The following is a 26243-nucleotide window of genomic DNA, read 5'->3' as shown; positions in this document are numbered from 1 at the left end:
TTGTTTATTCATGGGCGACGTGGCGCAGGAGGTTGAGCGTCTTTGGAACATTCCTGGTTTGATTCTTGGCTTCTTCCCGTGTGTCGAGGTGTTGTTGAGCAAGACACTGAACCCCTGACTCCTCCATTGGCACTGGTGGACGGCAGCTCATGGTTACATCCATGATGGGTTAATTGCAGAGAATGAATTTCCCCATGGGAGATAATAAAAGATAAATCATTATCATTTAAAGGAAATATCAATGCTTTCTTTTTTCAAGGTAATTTCTGGGTGATTTCCAGTTAGTTTTTGTATAATCAACAAGGGTCTGTTGGTATAACTGTATTTCATCTATTTCTTTTTGTGTGTTCATTTTAATTTATTTTGACGTAATTTATTGCTCTTGTTTTTTTTTTTCCTTCTCAGATTTCTATTTTTTTTTTTTTCAATTTTTTCAACTCAAAACAGCATCCTGCTCACATTAGTGTTTTCATTTCTTAAATTTCCCAATGGATCGAGTCGGTGGATGGGGAGGTGGGGGTCATGTCGTGATTTTGTGCGAAGAGCCACGTGTTCCCGGTCCGTGCCTGACGGTCGTCGGTGTCCCTCAACGACAGCATCCCCGGCTGAGATCGAGCGGCGGCAGTTAAGTTGTGGAGGCTGTCGTCGTGGGGCTCCGCGTCCCCTCTGCTCCCCCTGCCCGCTTGGAGCGTCTCTGTCTCCCCCTCCTGTCCTCACTGCCAGCCTGCGTTTCCCTCTATTATTTTCCACTCAGTTTCTCGCAGTTTAAAATGGCGGCGTTGAGCAGCGCCGAGTCCCCACCGCCCGTCTATAACGGAGACTCCTCGGAGCGGGAGCCGGGCAGGGAGCGGGGCCTGGAGGAGCTAGGCGCCGGACTGGACTCCTCCTGCGCGACGGGGATCCCCGGAGGTCCGCAGGAAGAGGAGGTAGGCGCTACGCTACGACGGGGTAAAAACCGGCCGAGGGACACGGGCTTCGAGCGGAGGTAATTGGATGTGAATCTTCAGGAAACACCGGCTGTAGCGCGGATCTCGGCGGTGGCGGCGGCGGCGGCGGGGGGCGGGGTGCAAGGGGGCGATACAGTGCACGGAAATGTGAGCACAGGGGACTCCGGCGAGCCCCGGCGGACACCGAGCGGGAAGACTGCGACAGGCGGGCGAGGGGAACGCTTTTCATTCGGCGGGAGTCGGTGTGTTTATTTCGGGCCTGCTTGATGCCTCTCGCTCCTGGCTTCGTTTTTCCAGGCTCACTCCTCGCTGCAGCTGCAGCCTGGTGTGCGCGTACCCGCACGTACACATGCATGCTCGCGCGTGCACACACGCACCGCTGTTGACACAACAAAGACACGCAATATACGCCTCTCGCGCACCCTGGCGCAGCTGAATTCGCTCAAAGTTTGATCATCGCTGGCCCACCGCGGCCGCTCGCCCCGTCGGGGGGCGATGAGGAGGGGAACCGAGGTCAACTCAAGTCGTGTCTGTGTTTATTCATTTATCATTTATTTTTTTGGAGGTGGTGGGGTCAGGTCGGAATTTAGCTATACTGGTTACTTTTACTTCTATGACAGATGTTACAGTCACCGCCCCCATGTACACGTACACGCACGAACGCACTTGTGTAGCAGGTTGTGTCCTCGTCACAGTAGCCTAGCTTAAAAAAAACACATATCCTTGCATGGATGTGAACTGTGACAGTAAGCTATCATCCAAAGCAGGATATCCTTAACCAGAGTAAATAGTAATTTATAATTTGGTTTTATAATCAAATTTAATTCCACACATTTAACATTTTTTCTAATTTCAAGTCTAAGAAGTGTGTGTCATATTCTTGTTTTGTAGGCTAACAGTTAGCATATTGTTTGACAGGAGACGTTGCAAAGATTCACCCTCTCAAAGTAAACAGTTTGTCCTATTTTGCAAATTAAAAAAAGGTTTGAAATACCAACCCTGGCCACCCAGAACCAACTTTCGCTTTTATATCGCACTGGAGACATTTTCTAACCACATACTGTTTACACATCTGTAACGTAGGGTCTTAACAGGCATTATTGGGTATCACTTCCCCAGTCAGTCCACCAATTGGCCCTTTCAAGATTGTCATGCCATCCCAGTCACTGGATACACCACATCTCTGCCAGCGAGGACCTCACTACCAAAGTGTCACGATCTGAGGCAATATATCCCGATAATTGTGACTCTCCACATTTGAAATTGTGAAAGGTGGTAATAAATTACAAGTTCTTAAAACCTTGGTTTAAAAAGACAGTAATTTTTCTGACATTTTCCTATTTAGTACTTATTTTTGATCATTTAATTTTTCTCATCAGTCTTACTTGATCATCATGTAATCACTGGAAAATACAGTCCGTGTCATCAAGGAATTACCTAAATACTTAAAAGAACTTGCTCTAACTTCTGGCAGACAAGTCCACAAGAAGTTAGCAATGTCAGCTTCGAAAGCATCATTCATTACTAATGACTAAGCAGGTATATATTTCCTGAATATATCACTGTTTAAAATAACCTGAACATTTTCCAGAATAAAAAAAAAAAAAAGTGGTAAAATAGTATTTGTTCTTGTTCTGGAAATAATAAATCATTCATCATTTTTGCTGATTGCATTTTTCATAAATTCACCTGATTGATTTCAAAATTTCAAGTTTCTCATTCTAAGGAAATGTCATGCATAGATTAGCAAGGGCTTAAAAATGTCAGTTTCAACTTTCAAACACAAGACTGCTGCTGAAGTATTTTCTGCCCTATCTGCTTTGCATTTTATTTCTGCTGGAAGTCTAAAATAACAAGAGGCTCGATGTTGACTCAAACGGCAGGAATATCCATACAGTATGATATGGAAGGGTACATAGATGGAGTCTGACATAATATTGGCCATTTTTGGACACTGCTGTCCATTTACATCCCAACAAGCTGGTAATGCTTTGGCGATGGTACTTACAATTAAAAGGAGTACCTGAAAAAATGCTTCTTGAGTTGCTTACGACCTTAGATATTCAGCACAGAACAACCAGTGTTAAGTACATGGTTTAATAATACAACTCAATTTTTGCGTGCCCTAGAAAGAAATGCAGAGATGATGGTTGGCAGCTTATTTTCCCTGAGTAAATACGATGTACTTGGATATCAAGAAGAGATAACCGTATTTTTCAGACTACAAATTGCACTTTTTTCCATGGTTTGGCTGGTCCTGCGACTTATACTCAGCTGCTACTTATATATTATAAATTATAGGGTAAGTTCATATGTTCGTCATTTTCACACTGACAACTGCAAGAGTGCGCTCAAGGCTTTTGTGCCAGTATCTACTATTCCTATTATTCCTGTACCACAGAAAATTTTAAATTTAAACATCAATATCAATAAAAATACAACTGAGAGACTTAACACAAATGCCCCCAAAAGGAAAATCATGTTCTGCCGATTACAAGCTGCAAATAGTAAAATCTGCATCTGAAAACTGTTATCGAACAGCAGAAAGTTTGTTTTGAGCGAGAATCTAGTGAGGGACTGGCGAAAAGTGGAGGATACTCTAACTGCAATGAAGAAAACAAAAAAGCCAATGGATAAATAGCTAAAAGTTAGATGGGCACAGCTAGAGGAACAAAGTCACAAATAAGTGCTTGAAAAACGTGCTGCTGGTAAGGCTTGTCATTGGTGCAGTTACATCTCCATGCCCAGGTAGCTGCCAAGGCGATGAATATAAATGACTTTACGGGAGGACCTCCTTGGTTTTACTGCTTCATGCTATGCAACCGCCTCTCTATCAGAGCATGAGCAATGATGTCCCAAAAACAGCCAAACAGAGGAGGAAGCGGTTCAACGCTTACCTTCGGAGTTGGCGGAGTTGAAGTGACATGAGGATGAATAATTCAATGGATTCAGTTATTTGGAGTGAGATCGAGAGTTTGGTAAACTTGTTGCGCTATGTTGTTTATGCTATAGTTCTGAATCCGAATAGCTGTTAATATGTTTTTAACATACCAGGCATCTGTTCAGCCTGTTGTTCTCTATTCTATTATTATTGTTTATTCTCAACCCTGTGGTACTGTTTAGAGGAATGTTCAGAGTTCTGTGATTTTCCTACTGGCTACGAAAGTGTTTTTGGGATGAGAGAGCGAGGTGGCAGGATAGGAGGAGAGAGAGTGCTGAGACGGAGCCGTCTCAGATAAAGTGGAGCTGCTGTTGCTTAATTGTTATAATTGTTCTAATAAAGATACGGTTTAACCAGCAAATCGTGATTGTTGGGCACATCCGCTTGGACATTACACTGTGACTTGCCTTTCAACGTAAAATGTCAGTTCTTGGTCTGTGGACTGTAAATTGCATTTTTTGAGGGAAATTTATTTGATGAAATCAGTGTGACTTATATGTCTTTTTTTTCTTCTTCATTATGCATTTTTTGGCTGGTGCGACTTATATTACGGAGCAACTTATAGTCTGGAAAATACAGTTTATGGTTACTAACTTCACAATAGCTTCAATAGGATCTAACGATTAAAATATCGATATCTAAAATGTAACATCAGGTTAGGTTCTATGTTTGTTTTGGATGCATGAAGACTATATTTTTAGCTGATTAAATGAACACATTGTGGACTATCTGCCTGTCCATTTCAAAATAGAACAAAATTGGCTGCATTAAACCTTTATTCGAAAAGACCACTTCGCTTTTCCAAAAAAATATTTACTGGGGACATTTTTATTGAGAAAAGGGAGGAAGTTGTATCTGTCTTAGCTTTACAGCAACACTGGTTTGTTTAGTCCATTTGCAGATCCATTGCATCACATGGGGGTTGTCACATGGCTTGAAGTCCTCATACTCAGTGGTTCGGCATAAGTTATTTTTCTTCCATGCTGTTTCATCCTGCTCCAGCTGTCAATTATAACTTGAGTCTTGAGTGCAGCATGTGTGTACAGTAAACCCTCGCTATAACACGGTTCACCTTTTGCTGCTTCACTGTTTTGCGGATTTTTTTTGTGCAGTTTTGAGATGTTAACTATCACAGAAAAAGTTAAACCCCCGGACATGCTGAATTGAGGTAGAAGCTATGCAGCTGTAGTGCGCCATTACAGAATAAATGAATCTTCGGTTTGTTACATAAAGGAGGAGGAAAATAACATTAGGACGACAGCAGCAATAAGTTTTAACAAGGATGCAAAAAGAGTTGTGACTGTCCGCAACAAGATCATTGTAAGGATGGAATCTACTTTAGCTTTGCGGATTAATGACTGCAGGAAAAAGAACATTCTGCTGGATACCAACGTTATTCGCACAAAAACTAAAAAACTTTATGAAACCCTTGCTGACAGCGATGACATTCATGACAAGCTGACTACTTTGTGGATTTTGTCTATTGCAGATTATTTTTAGAGCGTAACCCCCGCAATAAACGAGGGTTTACTGTAATACAAGTTGGATTTACTTGGGTGGTGTCCTGCTGTCAGCAGGAGGCGAATGACCAAATCTGTCAGATTTTGATGATTTTGATGCCTAATTTTAAAACTTGCCAGTACTTTCATAATTGCAATGTTGGTTAACAAGGCCAGCACAGTATCAGGCCGATTTCAACCCAGACATTGGATGTAACTGGAAAACCAGAAATCAACAAAAACTCTTCAATGCTGCATTGTGAAAAAAAACTTTGGTAAAACTGAACTTGTATTTGCTCTGTTTATCCTGAGTTTGAACAGTACCTCTCTACAATGTCTTCTTGTCCATTAACATTTCTCATCATTTGTGTTTTATTCCATCATGATAAACTTTACAGAAAGCAACTTAGGCCTGCATATTTTGCTCATTATTTTCATTATCATACTCTGTGTTTATTTCCTTACCAGAACTGACTGGGAATTCCCCTGGCCCAAAAATACATTCATCATAGCATAAATTGTGGATCCAGACTAAGATTGGTTCTTTTCATCCCTATGATTCTGATGAACATGTAAGGATTTTTAATGGGAAGTTTGGCATGAAACCAAATCAAAATGTGTGAAATCAACATTGAATACAACATTGGCATTTGGTGTTTATCTTGTACAAGTGATGTCCTCCAACCACAGTTTACTTTAACAGGACATGAGGTTTTTGAAAGAATCATATAATAGACCCTCCTGTTTTTAGTGAAGGTCTTTAGTCATTTTCTCCGTCATTGTGTTGTGGCAATTCTGTTCTGAAATAAGCCTCACATTCTTTTAACTAAGTCATTGCGTTCTGTTGCTGTATCAAAGTTCACATGGAATCTGTATTTAGGCAATGTTTTTTGCACTTTCCCTTTAAGGGTGCGGTGTGAGGTACAACCAGAGCGGGTTTATAAAGTCAACATTTGGTATCATAAGCTGGTGAAAATTCCATATCTGAGGATCCTAAGGGTTCATGTTATAAAAGTGTGTCAGCCACCTTGAGGACCAGGCGTTCTGATTATATGAGCAAGTGTGATATCATAGGAAGGCCCATGTTTTGCTTGTTTTTTTAAGTTTGCAACATTGTATTCCAACTTCATGGGGAGGCAGCCTGCTATGGGCAGTTAATGAGATGTTGCAGGCGTGGCTCGCATGTAAAGACAATGTTGTATGTATAAGATGCTTCAGACCAGTTTTCCTGTTTCCATGCAAACATGGGCTACACTATGCTAAACATTGCTGGAAGTATATGCCAGAGCCTCCTATATATCCAAATGCTGAATATATATTAGGACATGATAATGTGAAGAGGTTCAGAAGGTTAAGTAAAATATTGAATGTTTAAATTACATGGCCCACTGCGTAAGTCCTTCGAAAAAAAGGTTGCCATGTAAACATTTCCTGATGACCTTGACCTACATTGCGTCAAAGTTGCGGCAGGCAATACTTGGATAGGTTATTTTTTTGGATCTTTGCTGGATTATGAACAAAAATCAAACATGGAAGTGTAGGTCTTACTGCATATACTGTATGTCACAGGTGCAGAATAAGCATAGTAACACATGAAATATACTACACAGCAACAGCAGAATCAATTTTGTTTTCAATTTAAAGAGAAACTGATGTACAATGTAGAGATGTAAGGTGGGCTTATGTGATCAGGAAGCAAAGCTTTATCATCTGTGTAAATCAAGGTGTTACTGCAAAGATGCTTCACGAGAGTGCATTCATGCATTCACCTTTGACAAATTCAAGGTTGTTTCTATCATTTACATTTCTTTGAGGATACGAATGTTGGCTTGTTTAGAAAAAGTTAACCACTGAAGTTAGATACACAGGGACTGAGACTGGTCAGAGTCTAAACTTTTAAGAGATTTTCCTAACCTCCTATCCCTGGCATTTTTTTGCTTTCCCTGTATGTTTATTGATTGAGTCAGTCTGACATCTGTGTTGCCTTTCTGTTTCTGCGAAGGAAAGTAATGAAGCACTTTGTTTTGTAATGACAGTCATTTCATAATGTCATATATCATATTTTGAAATTTGTTGCAATTCCAATTCCAACAATTGAATATTGGGGAAGATTAATGGTTTTATTATTTATTGTAAATTATCATATGTCTGACTGACTGTTTTCAACCTGTAAGTGAATTTTCCAATGAATCTGTGTCTGCAGCCCATGAAAAAATACAAAAATATTAATCAGAACATTAAGACTTGTTGAAAATGAGGGCTTCACACACCATCTAATCATCACTCACCTGCAGCTGCTGAGAACAAAGTCAAAATGAAAACATGTTGAATCCTCCAGTGAGTTACCATGTAACCAACATAATATCCTGGATTTCCTGCAATTGATCTAAAAGCATGATTCATCCAAAAACTCTTTTCAATCTGCAAACAAACTGCACTAAGGTTCACTTTAGGCCCACCAAAAGGTTTGTCTCCTGGTTACATATGTTTAGCTCTCCACCAGAGTCAAATTTCTCCCAAAAAGGCTATTCAGAGCTAAATTAATGATAAAACTCTTGTGATAACTCCTTGAATATATTAAACTCTTTTGTTATTGTTGTTATTTTGTTTTTTTTGTTGTATGGTTTAACACAATTGGGATCAAGCTATTTATTTAAGGGGTATCTTTTGAATGGGAAATAATCACATTTGGTAGAATACAGGGTTTATATAGCTATTTTCGCTGCTGATAAAATTGTAGTAGACAGAAGTATGCATCACATTGTAGATGGGTGAGATTAGAGCTTTTTCAAATGAATTTAAATGTAGGCTGCTGCTGGCTCCCCCACAGTGACTCTTGATGTCTCTGGTTGTGGTTTCAGGAGACAGAGAGAGACTACCAGCTTTGTAACTGATCAAGTGGGTATGAATCCATGCAGCTGCCTCTCGCATATTACGTTTGTGTATTTTCATCCATCAGGCAGCCTTTACTCTTCTAATCGTGGAATAATTGTTGTCATTTGACTAAGGATCTCAACAGGCAAAACTGATCTTAACTCTGAGAATCTTTTGGCTATCAAGAGTGTCCTCTTTGAGTGGGAGGACACTGCTTGTTCTTCGTTTTGCTGCACTAGAACATTAACAACGCAGTTTGTTTCCACAGGTCTGGAACATAAAACAGATGATAAAGTTAACACAAGAACATTTAGAGGCTCTTCTGGACAAGTTTGGAGGAGAACACAACCCACCCTCCATATACCTAGAGGTGAGTAAATGTTTAAAAAAATGTATTACCGTATGTTCAGCACTGGATTATAAGGCGCACCTTCAATGAATCGCCTATTTTACATTTTTTTTTAATATATAAGGCGCACCACATTATACGGTGCATAGAATAGAAACTACTGGGGTTGTGTTATGCATCCACCAAATGGAGCTGCGCTAAAGGGAATGTCAACAAAACGGTCAGATAAGTCAGTCAAACTTTATTAATAGAATGCAAACCAACGTTCTGACAATTCCGTTCACTCTCAAAACAAATGAGTGCATTTACAATATGGTACCGTTCGCACCGGTAGCTCTTACCGGTATTTGCGCCGCCTTCGTTGAAAACAATGTATTGTTTTGTCACAATTCCAAGCGTTTCATAAAACGAAATCACCAAGAAGGACCACCTCCAAATACATTGATGTTAAGTTCGCAATCTAGCACTGTTGCCTTCATTCAAATAGTGACTATGGTGACACTTCTACTTACTGCTCTGTTCAGCAACCGACTGTTCAAGTTTGTCCTTTAACCGTTGCCATCTCGCATTGTTCCCTCGGAAACTCTGTTTGGTCTTCTTTACTTGGCGCAGTTCATCTTGTTGCTTCCTCCACTTCCGCACCATTGATTCGTTAATGTTGAATTCTCTCACTACTGCTCTATTGCCATGTTCTACTGTGTGACTGATTGCCATGAGTTTAAACTCTGCGTCGTAATCGTGTTTCTTGAAAGGAGCCATTTTGGGGTCTTTACGCACACACACACACAAACACACACACACACACACACACACACACACACACACACCCAAATGGAAATGAAAATGCACGCTTCGCGCAGTCATATATCCCAGCATGCACCGGGCGCTACTTCTTCTACGGGAGAAAATGCAGTCGGCGGCTGCTTCCCATAGTTGCGAGACCTCTTGCGGCTCAATATTGATCCATATATAAGGCGCACCAGATTAAAAGGCGCACTGTCGGTTTTTGAGAAGATTAAAGGCTTTTAGGTGTGCATTATAGTGCCGAAAATATGGTACATTACATTAAAGTGTGTGAAAGAATTGTGCCTTCTCCACCCTAGGCGTATGAGGAATACACCAGCAAGCTGGATGCTCTGCAGCAGAGGGAGCAGCAACTGCTGGAGGCCATGGGTAACGGAACAGATTTCTCTTGCTCCCCCTCCTCTGTTCCGACACTTCTAGAAGTCAAGATGGGAGGCTGTGGGGTTGGAGGGGGTGGACAGGCATTCCCCTCTGCCCCCAACACCCTGGCTGTCCTGCAGACCCCTGCTGATGCCAGCCGGGCTAATCCTCGCTCCCCCCAGAAGCCCATCGTCCGTGTTTTCCTGCCCAACAAACAGAGAACAGTGGTACGTCTCATGTTCACTTGTTTTGTCACCTGCTTGTTCCACTCATCTTACATTCTGTATCCTCCCAGAAGCAGATTAGAGATAATAGATTTCTGTCCATTCAGAATTAGAAGCTCAGCTGTTCTATTCAGAATTTGTCATTTATAACCTACTTTTACACAGTTTAATTTCAAATTGTTTTATTGATTATAATAGTCAAAATCAGTAGAAAACTAAAAAAATAATTAGTGGTTGGACAAAGTGGAGCATAAAGCTTAACTTTTCAGGCCCAAGTAAAGCTCAAGTCATCTACATGGGACATGTTTTGCACCACACACCCCCGTAGTATACTAGCCTTGACAGAACAACTAAGAAAACAGAACAAAGGGGAAAAAAAAAATCACAGCAACACATTGCAGATGGACATGGTGTCTGTTGTGTGGGAAATGCGCTGTAAAGTCTTAGCGCAAATTTCAAATTATGTTTTTAAAAGGATGAAGAGATTGAACCCCAAGAGAATATTGATATGAAATGTCCTTATACCCCAGAAGCCATTTGAAACAGACAAGTTTAACGGGAGGCGGCTGTCCCCTCATCTGAATGTGTGGCACATTCCTTCCTGTTTGATAGAAGGACAGGGCATCTGTTCTATCATTAATAGCCTTCATAGTGAGTTCCTGCACCCCAGGAGAGTAAATGCTGTCCTTTTATTAATTATTATGGTTTATTGTTTGCTGTTGTAATTTGACTTTTGTTGTCTCTGTAGTAAAACATTGTGAATATTTTTTGTTTGCTTCAGTTGATGGAAAATATGTACACTAAGTGCTTATGCCAAATTGAAATATTGAAATTGCCTTCTGGTTTGAATTGGCTTATAAATCTACATTCCGATATGGAAGATACATTTTGGGACCATTGTAATTAAGGGGAAGAAAATATAATTTTATAATTTAAAAAAAGTCAAAGAGGGGAATGATGCAGTTTTAATTAATCAGCCTTTAACATCTCATTTATGGCTCTCAGAGTATCGGTGTATCTATTCATATTTGTATAGCATACGTATAGGTTCAAAAAAGATGCTTAAGAAAGTAGTGAAAAAAAAATCCCCTAAAGTACTGTGTGTCCTTGTCACATCAATACCATTTGGCCATGTAGGCCCACTTGGAACTTTGGATGGGGGCACAGCCACATGACTGTTAAATTTTTCCAATTTTCCTAATTTTATTTGCCTAATCATATAACAAGTATTTGCAGACAGCCCTTGTCTTATGCACCCCACTTCAACTCTTTTCCCCCATCATTCAACTCAGCCCCTGATGTTTCACAGGCACAGACATTTAGTTTGTACACTGAATCCACAAAAATACAATTTTTGCCTTGTCTCTTTTCAATATATCAGGCATATTTTGCGCCTTTGATTATTTTGTTGCTATTTCCCAGGTTATTTCCTGCTGAGTTTTTTTTTTTTATGTAGGAGACAATGTTTCAAAGTTGTAAATAATTTTCCAATTTTTTTTATCCCATGACTCCACTCATCTTTGCTTTGTTCTATGCCACTTTAGGTATTCTTGTCTGAGGCCTTTATTTATTTTTTTTATTAACAAATGCTGTCTGCCAGGAAGGGTCATGTTTCAACATCCTTAACTGGTTGTGGTCTGATTGGCTCACTTCCTTTCTGTTGGTGCTGTTGCTTTCAGGTGCCTGCACGCTGTGGGATGACTGTGAGAGACTCACTGAAGAAAGCCCTGATGATGCGAGGGCTGATTCCAGAGTGCTGCGCTGTCTATAGAATACAGGATGGGTATGTCTTTCAGTAACTGGGAGATTCATTGAGTGTTCTCCTATCAGATCCCCCTGAAATAGATTTCAATAATTAAGGTTCAGAATGTAATTTATTTATTTCTTGGAATATTCTGAAACGTTTGGTATAAGGGTATTTTTTCTTTAAATAAACCTGTTCATCTTAAGAGACAATCTATTTTTAATATAGTCAGGTTGTTGACTTTTTTTAATTGGATTACTCATTCAGTTGACGGAATACTGTTTGAAATAGCAGCCCCCAACTCAGACTGTGTATTAGCATATATGGTCATAATAACAGCAAATATTTGGTGACACTGTCTCAGAGAATGATCTCCGTAAAAGAGTGGGAAACCCCTGAAGGAAAACATGCTACAATTCCAATTGTATATTCTGTAATCCATGTCATAAATCACATAAAAACCAGTGGTCAAATTGTTCAAATGATATTCTTGAATAGAGTTTGACTTGACATTTACTCTGACTTGATGTTGACCCTCCCATTTCTGCCAAGTTGATGTATTTCTTTAAAGCCTCAGCCCCATTATAATTCATGCGCTGTACATAGGCATGAAACCGCCAGTGGTTTTCTGCAGTTAACAACAATGTTCGCCCTGGTTAGTGGTCAACACTTTTATCCCTTGCCCTTTCAGGGAGAAGAAGCCAATTGGTTGGGACACCGACATTTCCTGGCTTACAGGGGAGGAGTTGCATGTGGAAGTGTTGGAGAATGTGCCACTCACCACACACAACTTTGTAAGTGCTATTTGATATCTTACTGTTTTATTGACCTTTTCCCATATTTTAGTATATTCCTGTTCTTGAGATGCAACCCATTCCTACAGGTTATTTTATTTGTAGCCATGAGCTATAACTTATTTCCAAGCCTTAATAAATTCTTCGCCACAAGATAAGTCTTCCTCAAATTTTATTTTTTTGGTGGACATGAGGGATAAATTTATCCCTTGCTTGAATTTAAAGACATGGGATGGAATTTGTTTCCATACGTGTCTGTGGAGGTTCTCAGTCATCCAGGTCATGGTGAATTATTGTCGAAATCTTCTTGTCTTGGCAACTGAACTTGAATTTCTTCACTTGAAGATGTTTCACCCCTCGTCTGAGAGGGTTTGAACTGAAGAAGCCTCTTGGAGTTCAGAAAGATTTTGCCAAGAATTATTTCCATACACATTTTTAATTTTCACATTTTCATTTATGCAGTTGTATTTTTCTTATTTGTATGTCTTGAATATTATGGCTTGGTCACTGACTCCAGATCACCTGCGAACTTATTATTGCAGTTAAAAAAAGATGACAATAGTAATGCTAATGCTAAGGTTACTCATTTCTTCCTCTGGATTCTTTCCAAAGTCACGTTGTGAACAGTTATGGCTAGAAAGCACTGGTATGTATGTGTCCTGACTGTGTGTGTGTGTGTGTGTGTGTGTGTGTGTGTGTGTGTGTGTCTGACAGGTCCGGAAGACCTTCTTCACGCTGGCCTTCTGCGACTTCTGTAGAAAGCTACTCTTCCAGGGTTTCCGCTGTCAGACATGCGGCTACAAGTTCCACCAACGATGCAGCACTGAGGTTCCCCTCATGTGTGTCAACTACGACCAGCTAGAGTGAGCCACACACAACTTTAACCCACAGTAGTCTAGGTCTCTGCCACATAACATGGAATCCAGATTTTGAGACAAAAGGCTCAAACAATATTTAATGTTATCAAACACATGGTTCAAGGATTTCTCATGATCAGGGATTACCTATGAGAGTGTGTGTGCGTGTGTGCATTTGTGTGCTTGACAAAACAGATGGATCGTTGGATCGCCCTCTTTGTAGTTCCTGAGATAGACGTTCTCTGAAATTGAGAATATTTAAAAAGGTAGTAGACTGTTTTGCTTTTGCAATTGAAATATATACGTGTGTGTGTGTGTATAAATACATATATATATATATATATATATATATATATGTATGTGTGTGTGTGTGTGTGTGTGTGTGTGTGTGTATGTGTGTGTGAATATATGCATACATATACCGGTATATATTTCTGGTATATATTTTTTTTTGTATGTGTATATATAATTATATATACGTATATATATATAAATATGTTTAATTGATTCTTCACTTTCCCACTAAGAGGGCTCCATAGTATCAAGTTTTTTTAAAAAGTTTAATGTTGGTGCACCAAAAATGATCAGCAAGATCCATATCCATAACTGTAGTCTGGCATGAGACATTTAAATCAGTCATGACTCCGTGAATAACTGTGATAATTTCTGTAGTTTGTTGCTAGTTTCCAAGATTTTCGAGCATCACCCATTCAACCAGGAGGAGGTCTCCTCAGAGGGGACCACTCCTGTGTCTGAAGTCTGCCCGTCCCTTCCTCCATCGGACTCCACTGGGTAAGGGAAAATTCTTCTCTATACACACACATGCACACACACAGGCACCTGATATCTCCTCACAGGTGATAACAAGTTCAATCTGTCTACAAACCTCATCTCTCCAGGTCTATTTGCCATAGCACTGTGTCTCCGTCCAAGTCCATACCCATTCCACCCAGTTTCCGGCCAAGTGAGGAGGATCACCGGAACCAGTTTGGCCAGCGGGACCGCTCTTCCTCCGCCCCCAACGTCCATATCAACACCATTGAGCCTGTCAACATAGATGTGAGTTTATCCGACATAAAATTCCATACCAACTATCAGCAGCTGATTTCAACGGTTAGCATTTTTCATGGAAGATGACATGTATTCAAAATAAGGGAAAAATACAATAACAGCATACTTGTAAACTGTTAAGATTAGTTACAGAATTGATGATTGTATGTGTCATTTTGTCATCTTGGTACATTATTAGAACTTGACATTTTAAATGTATTTGTATTTTTGTAGGATATATTGCTCTTTTTTCTGTAAAAAGGCATATTGTGAACAGTAACTTTGGCAACACTAATATTAGCAGTGTTGTACAGCAATGTGAATAAACATTTCCTTGTTCATGCTTGTTTGTTTGACAAAAGCAAAGTAATAAATCTTGCATGGATTCTGTGATTATGATCTTAGAAGAGGAAATCTTCTGTTTTTATTTACATCAGTCTTCTGAGTTTCACAGATGTCTCCAGTGAGTTGCAGAGATATACTATGTAGCACAAATGACACAAATTATCAGCCAATTTTCTCTGACATTCTTCAAAGTATCAAATTAAATTCGGCCTGAGATTGTCAGGTGTCCCTGCTTCAGCTAATTTGAAGGTTTCCTTGAGCTAACAGCAGTAGTTTGGGCAGACTTTATGCTAGTGAACTGTCAAATTTTGCAGGTTCGCTATTAATCTAATTTCCCTGCTTTGTTTCAGGATCTGATTCGGGATCAGGGCCTGCAGAGGTCAGATGGAGGTGAGGGTCGAAGCAAGACAACTCAAGTTCACTCTGTCAATTGAAAATAATATATATTTCAGCTTCCCACCATCCTGTGTCTTTGTGCCATTTGTCTTCTTTGTGTATGTGTGCGTGTGTGTGTGTGCTTGTGCATGTCTGTGTGGTCGTAGTATGTATGTATGTATGTATGACAGATCCAGTTTCAAGAAGTAAACTTTTTTTTCCTATCAACTACTTGCCAGTCACTGAGAACATTAGCTAATAGAGGATATTCTCTATCTCAAAGGGCTTTGTGAAAGATCACAGCTTAAACAATATCAGGTAATCGCTTCTTAATATGTTGCCGATAGTTTTGTTCCTCCTAGGATACTAATTTTTCTTACAACTAGAAATACCACTGACATCAGTTGTTTTGGTGATGTATTACCGCCTAAAGCAGGGATCACTAGATGATGAAATAAATTACTAGATGATGAAATAAATCTGACTGGAGAACTACTAGAACACATTCTGAGCTACAATGGTTAAACATATATTTAAAAAAAAAAAAAAAACATCCACGAACTTGAATTGTGAGTAGGAAAGTAGCTTTATTGCTGTTTTTATTTTCAGTTTGTTCCCAGCAAATTTTCAAAATAATAAGAGCAATTTTATTTCTGCATTCAACCTTAGACAGAGACATACATAATTTAAAAATCAAAGAACTTTCCTTAAATTTTCTGAAAATCTTTACTAAATCACCTAAAAACATCTTAGAATCAAGTGCCATCTCTGATTTTTTTTTTTTTTTTGTCATTGTCATCTGTAAATACTACTTACTTTGTACTGCACTAGCAAACAGTCTAAACTGAGTTCTCTTCAGTCGTGTTTTTTGATTTGATAATTCTAGTCACAAAAAAGTGTTTTAGCATGTTAATTAAGTTTTATTGAAGTGTTACAAACAATTCTTTCATTGTATTTTGTACTAATTTTCAAATTCAGCATTTTCAACAACAGCCAATGGAGCTCTCACTGCACCCCCCCCCACTCCTCTATGAACCATGGCGAAGTATGCCTCGTAGTTAACCTCTGCTCTTAGACTTTTTGCTAAATTAATCTAAGCTAAGGCCATCCGCTCTCCTGCTCTGAATGCGACACATAGGATCGACATCATTTCTCCATCTCACTCTCAAACAGACGTGTTAGAGCGTGCTTACATGCTAACGGTCTGGTGTGGCGTAGCTGCAGCTGCAGCTGCACACATTGTTAAGTTAGCAGTGGTGGGGGGGGTGAGAAGCAGTGATGGTCTGTCTGTCTCTCTTTGCCCTGCAGCCCCCCCGACCCACCCTGCCCGCTGCTTGAGGAAGCACCGAGCCCGGACCTCAAGCCCCCTCCTATACTCCTATCCCAATGACATAGTGTTTGATTTTGAACCTGAGCCTGTGTTCCGAGGTAGTTAGGCCTCTGTGTGTTTTTGTGTCCTTCACCCCCTCTAAATCCATACCCCTCACACAACAATTCAGCCTGTGTCATATCCACTGTTTGTGCCCCTCCCCCACAACCTGTTTAAGTTGCAACTTGCTGCACACCCACTCCAGGTTACACCTCTCACACCATGGTCGTACCTTTTATTGCTGAGTCTTGCGGGTTAGTGTGTAATTTTGTAGGAAAAGATGATATAAGTTCAAGAATTCAAAGGAATAGCTCACCCAAAATGAAAGTGTCCATTCATAACTTCCTTATCTCCTCACATTCATGCCAAAGGTGAGTCGAAAAAAGTGACATTAATGAGTTCCTTGTGTTAACTCTTGCCTTTGAAAGGCCTGGCATGTGAAGTGGAGCCTTTATGAGCAATCAAAGTTTTCACAATTTGACATTCGGATACCTAAATCAGTACACAAGCTGAAATTGAAAGTATTAAAGAGTGCTGTCCTGTGACCAAAATGTCTACCCACCTTCACTTCCAATATAACTGCCTCTGTTTGGTCCTGGATGAAGAACTTCTCTAGGGACTTGTGATGACCCCTCAAAAGCAAACACTGAAACAATTATCATTCATGGTGTTGTTCAATTATATTTGGGTGAACTATTTCTTTCCTAGCTATTTTTCCTAGAATAGTAATTTCAGTATATGAAATAAGCAGGTTTCTATGAGGAAGAAAAGATATCGATTTTATAGTAAACTTTGTATTGGATTTTATTTGGCATGAAGGGATGGTTAATTTTTCTGTTATGACTTTTCATGTGCAAATTTTAAGTTGCTGCAAATGTGATTAGGTTTTAATTTTTAAGACATTACCTTTCTATGATGGGATTGTAGGCCAAGGTTGCCAAATATGTGCAAAAAGTTTTATTTTCTTTGCTGCCTTTGCATTTGGTGATTTTCAGTTTCATTTCTAAATGTAAAACATTTTGGAAGGTGTTTTTGTTTCTATGCTTGTTTTTATCTGATTAATCTTTTGTGTTTATACACAAGCAAAAACAAAACATATGGATATAATATATTGGCACATAGATATGGTTAATTTATCCAGTTTATACCAATATTAGTGGAAACCACAAAGCAAAACATCTTATCTCACTTTTAATGAATGAAATGGACCTAAATGTCTCTGAAGCACTAGTTGCTGCTTGAATGCACTCCATGGCTTTCTCTTCTCCTGGAGGTCCAAGGAGGCAGGATATGATATAAGAGGGCAGGAAAACATACAGTTATGTGGGAAAACAATTTAACAGCCTAACAAAATAAGACAGCCCCTTTTATCATGCATGATTTGAACTTGGAGTGTTACAGTTCAGGAAAAATCTCTAGAGACCGCCTCAAGTATTAATTCAGTTACATGTTTACCGAATTTATCAATGTATCGTTTATACACTTTGATTGTATATAAAATATCATGAGATTTTCTTTTTATACTTCATTACTTATAATGATTAGAATTTCCATTATATTAAGTTGTCATTGAGCTGATAACTTTCAGGGTGTGAATGTTTGAAAAATTTTCAGGTAATTACTTTACCATTAATATATAGGTTTGAGTATTTGGCTTTTGTTCAGTGGTAGTATCCTGTGTTGCGCTGCCGTATCATTAAATCAGTTGTAACAGTATTATGTTGTACTGTGTCTCGGTTTTATGTTCTATATTAGTATAGACTACACAATATAGCTCTCTACATTTACTTTCTTTCATGGCTACTGGGGAGTGTAAATGCTGAGTTATCACAATCCATTTTTTCTTTAAAAAGAAAAGTGATCGATTTTCCCAAGTCTGGAGTTTATAGTGACCAAGTCCCATCAAGCTAAGCACCTCCCTCACCTCCCCATGCATGAGACACTGCAGATAACTCCACACACTGCACTAACACATGTCCATTCAACCCTATCCCTCAATGCATCTCCTCTGTCCCTCCAGGGTCGACCACGGGACTGTCGGCAACGCCCCCCGCCTCCTTACCAGGCTCTCTGACCAATGTTAAGGTCCCACAGAAGTCACCATGCCAACAGAGAGAACGCAAGTCCTCATCCTCCTCTGAGGACCGCAATAAGATGGTGAGAAAGCGACCCGGATAACATGTCATTGTGTCTTTATATTGTGTTGATGTTTGTGACACATGCTGTCCTTTTGAAACAGAAAACCTTGGGGAGGCGGGACTCCAGTGATGACTGGGAGATCCCAGAGGGTCAGATCACACTGGGTCAAAGGATAGGATCTGGCTCCTTTGGAACCGTATTCAAGGGAAAATGGCATGGTGAGATTGGTGTTATGACTCAACCTCAGGGACCAGTGGAAATAGTTGAGGGACAAACTAAGGATTATTTCAGTTTGTAAACAATTGTCTTAATAGCTAAACTGGTTGATTCTAAAGCCTGGGAACAGAAAGGAAGTTTATTAGCACACTCACAATGTCTATAACAGTTTTTTTTGTCTGTCTGTTTGTTTATTTATTTGTTTTAAGGATCACCAATCTTTTGCAATTGAATGTTTATTTGTGGCATGAATGAACAAGGTGTGATAAAATGTAGACTGACATCATACATATTTGGTTTGAAAAGGAGCAACTACCAGGATTTCATTATATGAAGCTCAATAAAAGTCTATTGATATTCAAGGTTTTGAGCACTGTAAATAAGTCATTTTATTTCTAGAGTCAAAGAGTTAAGCTTCATTTACCATACAGAAATTCATTCATAAAAGGATTTTTGACTAATACAATATTTCTGAAATTAAGAAGTTGCAGTAAGTCAGATTATTCCTCTCAGGTGACGTGGCGGTGAAGATGTTGAACGTCACTGCTCCGACGCCACAGCAGCTTCAGGCCTTCAAGAATGAAGTGGGGGTCCTCAGGTAACCTCAGCAAAGCCCTGTAACATCACTGCACAGTTCTTAATACAGAATGGCTATATGGCTGTATTTGTGTATACTTGTGCATCACTAGGAAAACGCGTCATGTAAACATCCTGCTGTTCATGGGGTACACCACCAAGCCTCAGCTAGCCATCGTCACCCAGTGGTGTGAAGGATCCAGCCTCTACCACCACCTGCACATCATCGAGACCAAGTTCGAGATGATCAAGCTTATTGATATTGCCAGGCAGACAGCACAGGGCATGGAGTTAGTACACACACACACACACACACACACACACACACACACACACACACACACACACACACACACACACACACACACACAAAGCCCTTGCCTCAATGTACTCTGTCCAAAAACTGTTTCCTCCTCCTCCCCAGTTACCTGCATGCCAAGTCTATCATCCATAGAGACCTGAAGAGTAACAGTATCCTTTCCTCCATCAGTTCATCACCCCATCAAAATATTTGACCCAAATTGTTAATTTTTTTTTTTTTGATTTATGCAAAACATGTAACAGCTTTTTGAAGAGTAATTATTCTCCTTTTGAATAGAACGAAAGCATCTTGACGGAAGAGAAAAGGTCTATCTACGATGCTGTTAAAGATGTATTTATATTTGCTTAAGAATACTTGTGCACTGTGACAAATACTATTCGACTCAAAGATTGTGCAAAAATTATGTAGAACATTTCAGTTGTCAGTTGCATGTAAATATACACTGATTGGAAGTGGTCAACAGCTGCAGGTGGCATTTGGAAAATTGTTTTATATACTTATTCCATATAATTTTGATTACTATATGTTTTTTTTACCTATGTGTGGTTGCTTTACAAATGACATATTCTGAAAATGTCAAAATTCCCAGAAACTAGCGGTTTTGGGATCAACCCAGTCAGCTTTCTGTTTCATCACTCTCAGTGTAGACTTTGCGTCCTTAACCTTGTGCTGTCAGACATTTTCCTCCACGAGGATTTGACGGTGAAGATCGGAGACTTTGGCCTGGCCACGGTCAAGTCCCGCTGGAGTGGATCACACCAGTTTGAACAATTGTCAGGCTCCATTCTATGGATGGTGAGCACCGGCCCTTGGCTTTAGTTTTACTCTTGATTAAAGCAGTGCAGAGTGTAACTGTGAGTCTGATTCCCCCCCCCGCCTCCCAGGCTCCAGAGGTCATCCGGCTGCAGGACAAGAATCCTTACAGCTTCCAGTCAGATGTCTACGCCTTTGGTATTGTGCTGTATGAGCTCATGTCTGGAGCGCTGCCCTACTCAAACATCAACAACCGAGACCAGGTTAGACATTTTAACCAGCATTTTAACTGTTCATTTACCGACTGTCTTCGTAGGCATAAATTTATGCCCTGGACCTTTGTTATAAGTTTATCTGAGAAACAAGAGTAAAGAGCATATCACATCAGCCTCATTCATGAAACACTTGCATGAATCATGCATAATCATGCATAAACCAACCGTCTACATATTGGTATGTCAGTGAATTGTACATACATCACATCACAGATGCACTACCAAACATGGGAGATGGTAACAATTTATTTCAATATATCTGTACTTCTTTTATCTTCAAAGGTGTAATAACATGTACCCCTCAATCATTATTTTCCAGGGAGCTGCAAACATTTGGGAATGCAGTTGGGAATGTGCATTCACTAGCCAGAAAGTGATTTTGGGTATCATTATATGTTAGCTTTAGTTTAATCTATACACATCAGTGTTATATTTGTAAAAATATCTGTTCTGACTGTTGTACATAAAGGTTGTCTAGACATTTAATTACAAGTAAATATCCCTCTCTGCCCCAGATCATCTTCATGGTAGGTCGGGGATATTTGTCTCCTGACCTCAGCAAGGTGCGCAGCAACTGTCCCAAGGCCATGAAGAGGCTGATGGCTGACTGCCTAAAGAAGAAGAGGGAGGAAAGACCTCTATTCCCCCAAGTGAGTTTAACTTATAAACCTTTTCGGGTACTGGGATGATCCTGGTAAGCAGCTGAATAGTTCTGCTGTATCTCTCTCTGTATCTGCCTCAAAGTGGTTTTGAGAGACTGTCTTTTGCAGACACTTTGAATGTTAGCTGTTTTGATGACAGTTAGAAATAAGCTGGGTATTGTAATGATGTCTCCTTTTTCATCATGGAAATGGGTTGACTATTGGAAATTTTCAAACATAAGAATATGATGAAAATCGGAACCATGATTTTCTTGTTGGAGAGGAGATGAATAGTCTCTGCCACCAGATGGCCTCATAGGTTTACTACTCAAAAGCTAAACTAACAACAGTAAAAATGATACACAGGCCTTGTCTGAGCACTTAGATGATACAATAACAAATTTATGTGATTACTATATTTTGGCATGAATTTTTGCAATTTTAAACTGGGAATTCTAATTTTACTGCCGGCATAGATCATGGGACTCATTGGAAAGCAGATTAACAGGTTGTATAGTTTCAAAATGAAGAAAAACCATGACATAAAAAAATATTAGTCATATTAAGCAGCCCACAAATTGGCAGAGACTGTAATGCAGTACAATGTACTTGGTTTTATTTGTCACATCTATGTTACCAGTCCTGACTGATGTGTGTGTTTCATGTTCCAGATCCTGGCCTCCATTGAGCTGCTTGCTCGATCACTACCCAAAATCCACCGCAGCGCCTCAGAGCCTTCATTAAACCGAGCTGGATTCCAAACAGAGGATTTCAGCTTGTACGCCTGCGCCTCGCCCAAGACCCCCATTCAGGCAGGTGGCTACGGTAAGTCATGCAACACACATGTTCACATTGGTTTGAAAAGGTAATCCAAGTAATCCTGAATCCATCTCAGAGGGAAGAACTGTCCCCCTACAGAAGTGTCCCCATGTTTTTTGGGGGAAAATTATTGGAGAATAAAACAGGATAAAACCAAAAACACTGAAAACTGTACAAATCTGTACACCTCTATTTTAAAACTAAATTGCAGAACCTCTCGGTCATGTCATCACAAACCTCCCCATGCGCACAAATCCCAACAAATCTTGTGACTTCAGCTCTTAATTTGAGCACTTAATTAGTTTAGCTAGCAAGAGGGAAACATCCAACTTAGTTTTTTTTTTTTTTATTACAAATTACATGTATTGATCAATTTTGCAGCTCCTGTTTTAAAGGGAATCTGACCTTCCTTTCACCTCGCTGCCGGAATCTTCCAGCACTATTTGACAGCCATGTCTCCAGCCAGTTCTTTATTGTTAGCGGTTATACATATTAGAGATGATAAATGTAGTTGTTTTTCTTCAGCTTTGTTTATGGTTGGTTTGTTTAAGTTGGGTCTCACATTTTCTTCTAGCTATAACTGAAAAAGTTAAGAAATAATATTCTGTTAATGTCTGGCTTACAAAGCCCTTTCATTCCCATGTAAAGACACAATGTAAGGCCAAAGCAGTGAACTGCAGATAATTACTTAAATCACAGATATAGTGAATACATTAAAGTAACTAAGGAACACATGTCTAGATGGTTGATAGAAGTGAGTGAAAAGTTCTAACACACTATGATATAATAAATGAGAGCCTCTGTATTAATTTTACTTTAATCAAAAGATAGATAAAATTGATAAAAAATTGATAAAATTGATAAAACTGCTATATTGATAAAATAAAATTGAAAGTAATTAGAATAGAAAAGATAGGAGAAAAGAAAAGAAAAAAACTCACAAAAAAAAGGCTCAAGAAAAAATTGGAAATATTTGATTGGAAAAAAGACAATCGACTGTCTGGCATAGTTGTTGCTCTCTTCCTTGATAAAATAAGGCCTATGCAGGTTCAAGCTTAAATTTTCAAGATTATTGTTTAAAAACTTTCTAATTCCTGCTTTGTCTCTGTCCTTTAAGGGGAGTTTTCAGCATTTAAGTAAAAGCTGCTGGTCTTGGTGGTCCGCTCCCCTGGATCTTGTGTCCCAGCGGTGGACTCATTCATCACTGATAACTGAAAAAAAACAAAAAACAAAAACAAGAATGTGCTGTTTTCTTCCTCCGTCCACCTGATGGAGCCTCTCCCACCAGTCGGCAAACTAGAAAACAAAAACGTGAAAAAAAATCAACAAAAAAGATAAATGAATAATCCTAAAGAAAACAAAAAACAAAACGTGTTTTGAAGAGATACTCTGCCTGCTGAAGGAGGATGAAACAAGGGTCAAGCTGCTGGAGGGGAGGGACTTCACCCTTCGTGTCCTGCCAGGTGAGGTGACGGGGAGGGCTGAACTGCACTTTGATGGACCACGGGACAGGGGATGGCCAAGCGGTCCTCTCCTCTATCCCTCGGGGGGAGCTGGAAGGCCTGGCACATCCCTGAGCTGGAGTTTGTTACTGTGACTTGAAAGATCGATGATGATTATTATTATTTTTTTTTTTATATAAAATAAGTTTGAAATGTTTCAGATTTAGCTGGTGGTTGCTAGAAGCTTTTTTTCTGTTTCTCTTGAGGGAGATGTGTAAGAGAAAATCTTTCCGCTCCATTGCGCAGCAAATACTGCATTTTGCCTTTTTTTTTGTTTGCCTCCAACAAAGTCATCTCCCTGCGACGAGATGGAACTCTTTTGGAAGTGGTGTTGCTTTCTGAAGGTTTTTCTGAAGCCCTCCTGTAAAAGTTAGAGAAGTGTCGGGTGACATCAGCTGTACTCAAAATAGTTTCTTCTTTCGACATGAAGGCTACAGCGGGTGAGCACTGTCCTGTGTTCAGACCACACATGCAAGGAGACAAAACAAAATTCTGCATCATTCACTTGGTTAACCAAACTCAAATCAGAAAACAGGCATTTTAAGAAAGAGGCTTGGTTGTTGGCTCGCAGGCAAACATGACAAAGCATGAGGTCGATGTCTGCACGAACGTTATCATTTTGAAGTCTGGCATTAAATCTTGGCATACTCCAATTCCTGTGTGCTCTTCATGATGATTTAAGACCAGATGTGAAGGTTTAGTACAAACTCAATCTGATTTGATGGTAATGTAAAATATTTGACATGTCACAAAAACTAAATATCCAATAGTAGAACTTCTGACACGATTAGACTATGCTTTAAAAAGTCACTCTCATATCATTTGGTAACTTTCCTGATGTTTAATTTTCTAGATAAGTTCCTGTAAACTTAAAGCTCCTTTTTCAGGAAAAAGGAAGCAATTTTGAGGTTGTTTTTTGTTTTCATTCCATGTAACTCATCAGTATTCATGGATTTGAACTTAAACTATTTTTTTAATCTCTTAACAGTGTGGACCATAAAAATAACAAGCATTACATGTTAAAGACTATTATTATTCCTGTTTAATATTGTGTTATACCCTAGAAACTTGTAGGATCTTTTGTACATTTATCAATCTGCTTTTGGTCTGAACACATTACAGTTGTGATGCTGCAAATATTAAAATTCAAGTTGGAGTAGCATTTGTTTCCATTGATCTTTTTGAGCAAACAGTTGTCTATACAAGTGGCACGAGGGATATTTGTATGTGAGACTGTCCAGCGGTTCTTGCTTCTCGCTTTTCTGTTAAACAACCACACTGCAAAATATTGCCCTCTCATGCCTCCCTCTAATCGCACTTCCTGTGACACCAGGGACTTGTCAACTCAACGCTTGTCATTTTTCTAATCACAAGGCTTTAATATTGCACTCTGCTTGAACGGGGACCTTAAACCTTAATGCATAGAATCACCTTGCCATCCAGAGAATTCTGTCAGTCTTCAATCACACCCTTTTCTTTCCAAACATTTGTGCACCTGTACTTTTTCATTCCAGTGTGTTAAGGTGTAACTACAAAATTTTTTTCTTTGCCTTTTTCTGTACAGGCAGGCCTGCAGATATTTACTTGTGTGTTTTTTTTTTTTTTTTTGTTGGATTTGTTGTCAGCTTTATTTGACGCAACCAGTTTGTTTAGTTTTTGTGACTTGTCTATTTGCACTTTGTAGAAACAGAAGCAAATGAGTGACCCCATTTATTTTCTCCCCCTTTTTAAACGGAAGTATAAATAATGGCACTGAGCCGATGACCCAATACACCAGACATCTGCAGGGCCTGAGTTGTGAGCCTTGTGTTGGAAAGGCTCAGTTGTCATTAAAGCCTCCGGCTTTTACATGTAACCACTGCTTCTGTGGTGAGAGCTTAGCTTGTTGGCGGCTGCTTGAGTAAATGGTGGCTGTGCAAGTAAAGCACGGTAAAAGTATCGTGGGCCAGATTATACAGATTTGGCTTCAGAAGAAGGGGTAGGTCATTGGAAGAGATGAAAAGCGATAGCTAAATTATATGTGTAGTAGTCAATGATCCTTGGGTACAAATCCCCTCAATTATTCATATAAAGAACAGTTTATTAATGCTGTGAAAATAAGCACAATTACAAAAAAACCCAATTACATGAAAATAAATGAAACAAATTACCTAAAATACATACTTGTATAAATCAGCAACTTAATTGAGATGCAATATACCCCCAGATTTAAAAAAGAGATGGGAAAAGTTGTGAGAATATTTTAGCCTTTTCCAACCTTCTACCAACAAGACTATGAAACACAAGAAACAATGTAAATTATCACACACACACACACATATATATATATGGAGAGTAAGAGAGAGAAGGAGGAGGTCACCTTGGGCCATTATGCTGTTAATACCTGTAAACCTGTAAACCTCCATTCAAACACGTTTCCTTAGTACACCTCTTTTACATTTCAACACTGAATCTCCGGCCTTGTACAA

The 26243-nt window shown here is 39.4% G+C and overlaps 1 protein-coding gene across 2 annotated transcripts; it reads left to right on the top strand.

Annotated features, from left to right (window-relative positions):
* The first annotated feature begins 385 nt into the window (after positions 1–385).
* braf (B-Raf proto-oncogene, serine/threonine kinase) lies at positions 386–23508 on the top strand. Of its 2 annotated transcripts, XM_086146752.1 has the most exons (20): positions 386–926; positions 8530–8631; positions 9714–10001; positions 11678–11781; positions 12434–12536; positions 13251–13399; positions 14066–14185; positions 14293–14452; positions 15139–15178; positions 16472–16591; positions 18553–18689; positions 18772–18889; positions 19401–19485; positions 19577–19753; positions 19888–19934; positions 20462–20580; positions 20670–20801; positions 21329–21463; positions 22126–22279; positions 23391–23508. In XM_086146752.1, the coding sequence occupies exons 1-20, from the start codon at positions 771–773 to the stop codon at positions 23411–23413; spliced, it is 2469 nt and encodes an 822-aa protein (XP_086002878.1). In that variant the 5' UTR covers positions 386–770; the 3' UTR covers positions 23414–23508. The 2 variants fall into 2 exon arrangements, with proteins under 2 accessions (XP_086002878.1, XP_086002877.1); XM_086146751.1 differs by lacking the exon at positions 16472–16591.
* The last annotated feature ends 2735 nt before the right edge of the window (positions 23509–26243 follow it).

This window comes from Fistularia commersonii, chromosome 5 (genome assembly GCF_037954325.1).
Source record: "Fistularia commersonii isolate RoL2024-O1a breed Wild chromosome 5, RoL_Fcom_v1.0, whole genome shotgun sequence".
NCBI classification, from domain to species: Eukaryota; Metazoa; Chordata; class Actinopteri; order Syngnathiformes; family Fistulariidae; genus Fistularia; species Fistularia commersonii.
This window is presented reverse-complemented; position numbering and strand designations above follow the sequence as displayed.

What these genes read in the sequence shown, in the direction of transcription:
- braf (XM_086146752.1), top strand. Translation starts at nt 771, where the DNA reads ATGGCGGCGTTGAGCAGCGCCGAGTCCCCACCGCCCGTCTATAACGGA. An exon ending in CCAACAAACAGAGAACAGTG is followed by an intron (nt 10,002 to 11,677) that starts GTACGTCTCATG and finishes TGTTGCTTTCAG; the next exon opens with GTGCCTGCACGCTGTGGGAT. An exon ending in CAGACAGCACAGGGCATGGA is followed by an intron (nt 19,754 to 19,887) that starts GTTAGTACACAC and finishes CCTCCTCCCCAG; the next exon opens with TTACCTGCATGCCAAGTCTA.